This window comes from Condylura cristata, unplaced genomic scaffold, assembly GCF_000260355.1.
Source record: "Condylura cristata isolate star-nosed mole 26May11 unplaced genomic scaffold, ConCri1.0 scaffold00008, whole genome shotgun sequence".
In the NCBI taxonomy this organism is placed as follows: domain Eukaryota; kingdom Metazoa; phylum Chordata; class Mammalia; order Eulipotyphla; family Talpidae; genus Condylura; species Condylura cristata.
Genome location: NW_004567109.1, coordinates 17736641 through 17745811, shown reverse-complemented (window position 1 = coordinate 17745811; position 9171 = coordinate 17736641). Strand labels below are relative to the sequence as shown.

General features: G+C 47.8%; 1 protein-coding gene across 1 annotated transcript; it reads left to right on the top strand.

Annotated features, from left to right (window-relative positions):
- The first annotated feature begins 2196 nt into the window (after positions 1–2196).
- Positions 2197–5439, top strand: ZMYM6NB (ZMYM6 neighbor). The gene is made up of 3 exons (XM_004679429.2): positions 2197–2298; positions 3837–4017; positions 4874–5439. Exons 1-3 carry the CDS (start codon positions 2197–2199, stop codon positions 5020–5022), a joined length of 432 nt encoding a protein of 143 aa, XP_004679486.2. The 3' UTR covers positions 5023–5439.
- The last annotated feature ends 3732 nt before the right edge of the window (positions 5440–9171 follow it).

Below are 9171 nucleotides of genomic sequence, written 5' to 3'. Positions count from 1 at the left end.
GTCAGTGGCTTATAGAACAAATGGAAGGTTTCACGAGTGAAACCTTTGTTCTCATCAACTCACTAGACCTGGATGGACTTAAGCATAATTTTTTCATAAAGGGTCAGTCAGGTAGTAGATAATGTATTTATTTATTTATTAAAGATTTAGGGCTCTTCCTGATGGCACAACAGGTTAAAGCACCACATTATGAAGCTCTCTGAAGCCACTGCAGCATGAGTTCGATACCCCACCAGGGAGCTGACCCACATGGTGTGGCAGACCACTCCTGACCCGCCTGCTGCTCCCCTCAGCAATATATTTCTGTAGATCTGCCTGTTCTGCTCCCCACTCTGTCTCTGGTGAATCCTTTCACCCACCACACCTCTGGCCTGTACCCCAGTCCTGTAAGCATAAATAAAACTTTTAAAAAAGATTTATTTGTGCATAGAGGAATTGAAGCAGAACAGGTAAAATACACTGAAATAAACTGCTGAGGTGAGCAGGTGGCATGAGAGGAAGTGCCTGCTGCACCATGTGGGTCAGCTACTTGACTGGGGATTGAATTTAGTAGTGACTGGAGATAAATTGGTAGTCCTGAGACTTAATCCCTGAGCCACTAGGGAGGCCTAGATAGTAGAAATTTTAGACATTGTAGGCTAAGTACTCAGTTCTGTGGTGTAGCTACAAACTTTTAATTCATGAACACTGAAATAGAGATTTTATAATTTTCTTGTGTCATTTTAGTATTAAAAAATCTTTTTAGCATTAAAAAATCTGAATAAACATTGTTAAGTGTAGGAGAGTTTAAGAAGCCAGACAGCAGACCAAATTTGGCTTGCAATTTGCCTATGCCAGGTCTAAAAGACTTTTCAGTAAAACTGTCTTCCCATTTCAGGTTTCTAATTTTCAAATACCTTTCATTTTCTAATTTTGGCTGAGAGAAATTAGAGGCAAAATATATTTTAGCAAAGGCAGAAAGGAACAACATATTTTATAATTATTATTGGTTTATTACAATAATAAGTCAATATCAACTTACAAGCAACTGTTGAGGTCGTAAATGATGTCTTATTTGGGGTTAGTGATTCTTGGGTTCACTCTGGGAAAGGTTTCATTAGAGCTCCTCTTCTCAGTCCCATGTGGTGAGTTCCCCAGGCGAGTTTCTCCATGGGACAGAGACTCAGTTACACTTAAAGAGCAGGTTTATTCAGGAAAAGGACAGAGGAGTAGAGACACTTGCATACTCACAAGTGGGCAGGAAGAGCTGCCCAAAGGGACAGATTTGCAGAGAGGCCTGCGTGGTCCCAGGTGGGTGGCCCTAGGAGAGCTGCCTCTTCTGAGGGAGGACATTGCAAAGAACAGGTCACAGGCCAGAGGCTGCTGCCCTGCAGAGGGAGAATCTGGGTGGAAAGAAGCACCTGCATAGGCACAGGTGGGCAGGGCAGCTGCCGTGAGCCAGTGCTGAGACTGCGCTGATAAAAGTCCTTTTTTTCTCTGGGAGGGGCTCACTCCTTTGTGGAGTAGCCTGTTAGCTGCTGACTTTGGATAACTAGTGGAATCTCAGAATGGCCCAATGTCTGTATCTTTATTTACCCTCAGGTTTGTGCTTCCCATATTCCCTACAGCAGTCTGATATCGAAGTCTCTATGGCTGGTTAATTAATGGTCATGTTAGTTCCTTCTGCCCCCAAGTCCTTGCATGAGTCAGGTTTCAACCTTGTGATGTCTCCTTTTTCTCCATCAATGTATGGATGTGCTAGGCATTGTGCTAGACTCGTTAGAAATCCAAGAGAACTGATACGGCCTCATCCACCACTTACAGGCGGAGACACTGAGGCGCGCTGAGGTGAGGTGACTGTTCAGAACAGTGTGCCACAGGCAGGAAGGAAGTCGGGTCTTTCTAAGGTAAACGGAGCCCTTACGCGAATCACACCCTAATCCCCAAGGGTGACTGTACGCCGCCTCGGCTGGGAGACAGACTTGCCCAGACCGGTGACCCACCCGGTCTGTGAGCTGGGAAGCCGCTCCCACGCGGCCTGGCCTCCAGCGGCCGAGCAGGGCGGGAAAAGGGTCAGCCACCGGCAAGGCGCGGGAAACCGCCGGCGCGCGTTTCTTCCGCTGTCTGAGGGAGGAAACCGGCGGGCGGCAGGGGGCGTGTTTTCGGCGGGTCTGCCCCGGGCGCGTCAGCCCCGCAGTGGCTGCCAGTCGCGCGGCCATGGCGCTCACTTCTCTGCGCGTCCTGCTGGGTGGCTTCTTCGCGCTCACGGGGTTGGCCAAGCTCTCGGATCAGATCTCCGAGCCCCTGTTGGAGCAGATGGTGAGCGGCGCGGTGTGGGCGGCGGTGGGGGTCTGGTCGCGAGGCGCCCCGGTGCTAGGCCCTGGGCGTTACCGAGACTGGGCCCGCCCCCGACCCCCACGCCGGTGCCAGGCGGACCTGCCTGCCTTTGGGCGGGCGAGAAGTTTTCAGAGTAAGGGGGAAGAGCACCTGGACCTCCACTCACATGTGCAGAGTTTCTTCACTTCTTCCATAGTCAGAGGGAACCAGGACATCCTCTACCAGGAACACTAGTGGCCCGAGGCAGCAGAGAGAGGGGAAGATGGAAGGGAAAGGGGGCAGAGCTTCATCTCCGCGTCCTTTCACCTTTTGCTTGCATTCTTGGGAGGTCGATGAGGCAGGGGATTGTTAATTTCTGCTTGACAGGGCAGGAAACCTATCCTAAAAGTGAAATTATCTCCTGAAGGTTATACAGTCCGGAAGTGGAGCCAAAGCTGGACATTGTCCTAAATCAGAATCCTGAGATTCTTTTCCATGGAGCCTGGGGAGGAGGCCTAGAAGTTGCCCCTCAGCCTGTTGTCTATGTCCAGAGGCAGGAAAGTTCCTATTCCTCCCCTCCTCCCCCCCACCCCTCCCACCGCAAAGACTGATTTATTTATTCCTACAAGAGCTGGAGTGCAGACCAGAGATAACCAAGAATGAGGGGATTCACCAGAGATAGTGAGGAGCAGAACAGGCAGTTAGACTGAAATACACTGCTGAGGGGAGTAGCAGGTGAGATAGCAGAGGTCTCCTGCCATATGTGGGTTACCTCCCTGTCCAGGATGGGATTTGTGCTGCTTGATAGCTTGATAGTGCTGTGTCTTAACCATGTGTACCACCAGGGAGAGCCTGGTGTTTTGCCCACCAACTCCTCAGCTTCTCAATTAAGCCAGACTTCAAGATCCTGGGCAGCCTCTCTTGCCCAGGCCTGGATGCTTCCTATCTTCCTGAGAGTGGTGGGTTGTTTGGGGAAGTATATATCCCCAGAGCCAAGCAACTTAGAGCTTCTTCCAGGCACTACTTAGGAGGGGAGGTAGGTGAGTAAGAAAGGGTAACCTGAGGGTTGGAGTGAAGTCATGTGGCCCTGGAGAGTCACCTGCCCTTTTATCTGCAGCTGTGGGATCTAGGACCCAGCATGGGATAGAGTAGGATGCATAATAATCTGCTCTTCCACCCTTACTCCACCACCAAACATTCTCTTCATAGTAGCCTGAAAAGAAACCTGACCACAGAAAAGAGAAGTTATGACTTTCCCAAGTCCGTGGCCCTAATGAGAAGCCCCAAGCCCAGGATTCTCACCCTTGAATTGGGGTTGGGGTTGGCTTGTAATCTGGTGAGAGGTGTGGTCCATCTGCACCACTGCCCAGCCCTTCTCCTTGAGGGTCTTTCCCCTCCAGGCTGACCTCAGGCCTAGACCTGTCCTGACCTAGGTAGCACCTTTGTTGGGGAGTGGAGGGTGTAGGCGCACTCTGCCCTGTGGAAAGCCTGGACAGTGGATCCTTGGTGAGTGACTGACAGGCATTCCCTGCCACCCCTAGAAAGTCCTGTTCACGCAGTTTGCTGAGGTGTTCCCCTTGAAGGTATTCGGCTACCAGCCAGATCCTGTGAGCTACCAAGTGGCTGTGGGCTGGCTGGAACTGCTGGCTGGGTTGCTGCTGGCCCTGGGCCCAACGATGCTGCAAGAGATCAGTAACTTGCTTTTAACCCTGCTCATGACTGGTAAGGGGGTCACTGGGCTGGGGAAGTGGCAACTTCTAGGGGAGGGTGCTGGAAAGAGTTGGCTGTTACCTTCTTTTTTTCTGGTGGTGGGGGGAGCACTTTCTGCTCTGGTCTTTAGGTCTTTAGGACAGGTACTTTTTAAACTTAATATATTTTAACATTAATTTGTCAGTTTACCTTCTGCTTCACCAGTTGTATTAGCTAAATGGTATTCCATGATAAGGACATATTGTAACCTAAAAGCAGCTACCACTTTGTCCCCACCCCTACTCCTAGGATGGAAGAACAGCTGCCACTTACTTATGTGTCTGGCAGGTGGAAGCAGAAAGCAGGGAAGTCGGGCCCCTGAACAGAAAGGCAGAAACTTTCCCTGGGGTCGACAATCCTTGAGGGCCCCTTCATAGTAGCTTGGCCCATAAGGACTGTTGTGTAGGACTGTTGCCTCAGAGGCCAGCCATCCTCAGGCTTTTCTGTATCCCCTGGCCTTGTGTCATCACGCTGCCACCACTACCGCTCCTCCCCTAGTCTTACTATCTCTAGTTTCCTTCATTTTCAGGTCTTTCCCGCATCACCACTACCAACCCCTAGGACTCCTCTCCAAGAGGATTAATAAAGAAGGATGGGGGGAATTTGTTCCAAAGTGCTCCCCTGTTTGGCTGGATTATTTCTTGTTCTCTTAGAGGGGCTACATTAGTTTAAGTATCCTCTGATTCCTGCTGCTTCTCCCCTCTGGGTAGTCAAGGACAAGAATGTACGTAATTACAGTGTTGGTGTATGGGGGAGGTGGTGTTCAATAGGCAGCCTGGGCTGGAGAGTTGCTCCCAGGGAGCTTCAGGGACCTCACTTTTCATTGCAGGGGCTGTCTTCAATTTGATATCTCTGAGAGAGTCACTGATCACCTATGTTCCAGCCGTCATCTGCCTGGGTCTCCTGCTGCTGCTGGATATCTGCCAGATCTTAGTCCCAACTAAGAAGTTGGTCAGACCCAGTAGGAAGACGACTTGAAGTGTGTTCAAGGATTGGAGGGAGTAGAGTGTCTCTTGCCTCTGCTTGCCATGCTGCCATCACAGCAGGAACTCAGAACAAAGTCTCCTACTACCTTGTTACTGATCTGTCCAAGCCTGAATTTCGGGCAGTGTTGAAATAGACATCCTGTCTACCTGGCCCTGGTTTCTCTCTCAGACATTTACTGTTCTGACATACTAACATTCCTCATGTCATGTAAAAATAGGAAAGAAATGGAAAAGAAATTTATATCACCCCAAATTTTAATGTCCCCAAAGAACTTGTGATTCCTTTGTGTAACTGTACCTCTCTACTTTTTCTATGCCTTCATACAGATTTTTTTAATGAAAATGAAATCATTGAATATACTGTTTTATTAGCTGCTTTTTAATGCTAACATTCCATGTGTATTTTACCTTATTGATCCTGATGACCACTGGTGTTCCATTGTAAGGATGTGTTATAATTATATGCTCAAGCTCTCACTGAGGAATATCTGGATTGCTCTCAATGTTTTATGGTTACTTCACAGTAGATCACCTTCGCGTAGTTATTTTTTTTCTCTAGAAGTGAGAGTGCTAGTTCAAAGGAATGTACCTTTTAAAGGGTTTTTATTGCGTACTTAAAATTTACACATGGCATATGGCAGACTATAAATGCCTGCTGCCTGTGTCCTGAGCCACATGAGGTATTCCCTCCCACTGCTTTTTGTCTCTGGCACTTCAGATTTGCAGAGCTAACAAGGAGGAGCTTTTAGTCATCATTTTCCAGCATCTGAAACTGCCAGCCTCAGGTGGTAAGGTGGGCCACTCAGAGTAGTGCTTCTTGATACTTGGTAGAAGACAGAGACACAACCAACTCCATGCTAAAGCAGGCCCAGAAGCCTGGGATGAATCCAGAAGTCCTAGGGTGTCAGAGGGTATGTATTTGTGTCATAATACTTGAGGGAAACGTGACTATGTTGGCCACCTAGTAACATCACCGGCCATCTTCCCCTCAGTGGGGGTCATTTTTGGAAGTGGTGTGCTTCCCACAGGAAAGATAGGGAAAAGCTCACTGATATGTATATATATGTATGTATATATATATGTATGTATATATATATATATACACTCTAGCTTCCAACCTACAGATTGCCAGATTGCTTTGGGGGTAGGGACAAGAGCCTCGGGGGTTCACAAGAGTGAAATCTATGTATTATTCCCTTTCATTCTCACTACAAAATAGTAAATCTTGCTCTGACACTGACTCACTGTGAGCCTCAGATTAGTTGACAAGTTAGATCTTGTGTGTGAAAGCATAGTTGTAAGGCAATGTACCCATAGCAGGTATGTGTACATATATGAACACTAGTATATACAGAACAGTTTATGTATAGTACATAAATATGTAGGTGTGTGTGTGTACTACATAAGAGATGTGTGGAACAATAAGGAAGCTTTCTCCAACAAAGAAGGTCTAGAGATAACAGTTTAAACAGTGGGTAGTTTGGCTGCCCATATAACAATGCATCAAACATTGACATTGCCTCAGCTTTCTGCTTTGCTGCTTTTAATTTATTGGCTGCTTCCCTCAGGGTTGCAAAATAGTTGTATCAGTTCCCGATAGCTCATTTTACACTGATCATCCAAAGGTGAAGAGAGAAAGGAAAGCTCTCTTGGGTTACCCTTAGATATGCCCTCACATCCCACTGGTAAGAATTATGTCACATTCCCATTCTATTTTATTGGCAAGGAGAATGGAATTCCATGATAGAATTAGGCTAGCTAAGAATTACCCACACTGGTTGTCAAGAAGGGAAGAGGAAGATTATGGTTTTGCCACTTATAACGTATTTACAAAATACAGATAATGATAGACACCATAGAGTTGTTGGAGGATTTAGTAAGTTAAGGTGCTTGCAGTAGTAGCTGGTACATAAGTGAGTTCTGTTACTAAATGCCATTTTGTTCACAGATAAATGGATTCAGAAGGAGACTACATGTCAGACCTGAGACTAAAATTAAGACCTGATTGAGTTCAGACCCATATTTTCCACTGCACTTGCTGCCAAAGTTGAATGTGGGCAGGCCTGACACACCCACTTTCTTCACCTAGATGGTGAACAGGATGATTGGTCCAGTGTGATTAAATCAGCCTCATTTCTCAGAATGGCTGTTCTACATGAAAATTTTGAAGCCCATGAAAAAAAGAGGATCTTGGCCTCTTATTGTCCCCACCCCTTCCAGGATGCCACAGCCAGCCTGTCTCCAGCCACGACTTTGAGTAAAACCTCACAGCTGGCATTAGCTTGAGCGTTCTTGCTTACTAAGGCTTAGCCTGTATGCTGATTAGCACTACAGGGCCCCCAAGTTTGACTGTAGGGTCTGCCCAGCAGCTGCAGGAAGACAGAGTGCTGGAGGAGTAGGCTGGCCAGCTGGTATGGAGGAGCGGTTGGGATTGACAGCAACAGAAGTATTCTGAGATCCAGCAGTGTGCTTCCTCAGCCCAAGGAGAAGCCAGGCCTTAGGAAAATTGGTTTCCCCCAACCCCCAACTTCAGCCTAAACCTAAGTGAGGTCAGCACAATGACATTCAGCTGTCAGGCTTTTCTTGTACTTTCTCCCTCACACCACCCCCTTGCGCCACAGATACTCCCTTCTCTTGGGGCCCTGGCTACACCCCACAAACCCAGCTCACAGCTGCCACAGGTGGGTCCCAGCCCCCTCCAGCTGTTAGGCCCATTTTTCATGTTGCATCCTGGGATTAGTCAGTTGATGGGAAGTTCTGGGATATGTGGGTGGGAGTGAATTCTGCCCTCAGTTCTTAAAGCCAGGCCCACTGAGCCCTAGAGAGAGCTGCTGCAGTCGGAACAAGAGGTAAGGGAGGAATGATCTGGTGGGATAACAAGGGGAGGCTCAGGATGGGCATTTGGGGGCTACAACCAAAGTGGATGGAGCTGAGAAAAGGAATGAAGAGAATATTAACTCAGGGTCCCTGAAAAGATTAGAGGTGAGAGGCAGAAATAAAATGTTGGTACTAAGAACCAAGTTTTGTGACGCCCTAGGGCTGTGCTTATATTCTAAATATAGGAAGAGGACATTGTCTTTGTGTACTTACCCCCCTTGGGGAAAGAGTAGGGATACACCCAGATGTCTTTATGTTGTTTTGTTTGCTTGGGCTGTCTGTGTCTCTAGCGCTATATGTGTGCCTGTGTGGGTGTACACATTCATCTGTGTGCTGCCTAGAGGGGAAGGGAGCTAATGGTTATGAAGTATCTCCCCAGTGTCAGCCACAGTACTCAGTTTTACTTATGTTTTCTCATAATCCTCCCAACAATCCTGTGAGGTAGATATTTTAATCTCTCTTTTATAGCAAAGAAGACAAGTTCAGTGAAGCTGAGTAATTTGCCCAAGGTCACATGGCAAATAAATGTGTGTATCTTAAATCTGTTTGATTGCCAGACCTGTGTCCTTTTTGGTTTGCTCTCCAAAGTTTTGAATCAGATTTAGGAAGTCTTTGTGGTCAAGAGCTGGAAGGGAAGGAAATACACTGGAAGGCTGAGGGTCTTTAAACCTTTCAGCCTTGTCAGAGGTGCTCCAGGCAAGCCCCAGAGGTGCACCTATGCAAGCCCAAAATTACTGTGCAGGAGCCTAACTTCTGGGCAGCTGCACCGTAAGACCCCTCCTCTGTTCATTCCACCCTCCCTCCAGTGGATGGTATATGGAGGAGAGAGACTTGGGCTTTAACTGCAAAGGACTATAAATCCCATTCTGGTTCCTCTGGAACACTCCATTGGCTCAGTAGAGCTTGTGTTTACTGCACAAATCTGAGCCATATTCCATCAGTGAGGGGCACCTTCACCTTTCCAGCAGCCAAGATGGGAGATTCTCGAGGAATCTGAGACTTCTGCTTCTTCCTCATTTCCCACAGCTTGTCATCAAGCCCAGTCTACTTCAAGTCGCTGGAGTCCATCCCTGCTTTTCCATGGCCAGCAGCTGCTGGTCAGGCTCAGTTCTCAGCCCCTCTTGCACGGACTTTCTTGTTCTATGGTTTCTCACAGCACCAGCTAAGGAAGACAGGGCTGGAGGAGGTTGGGGGTGTGGAGAGGGATTCTTTTGTGGCTAGCCTCCTGGTAATGTCTCTTCCTCTCCCCAGTCCAAGGTTCGAG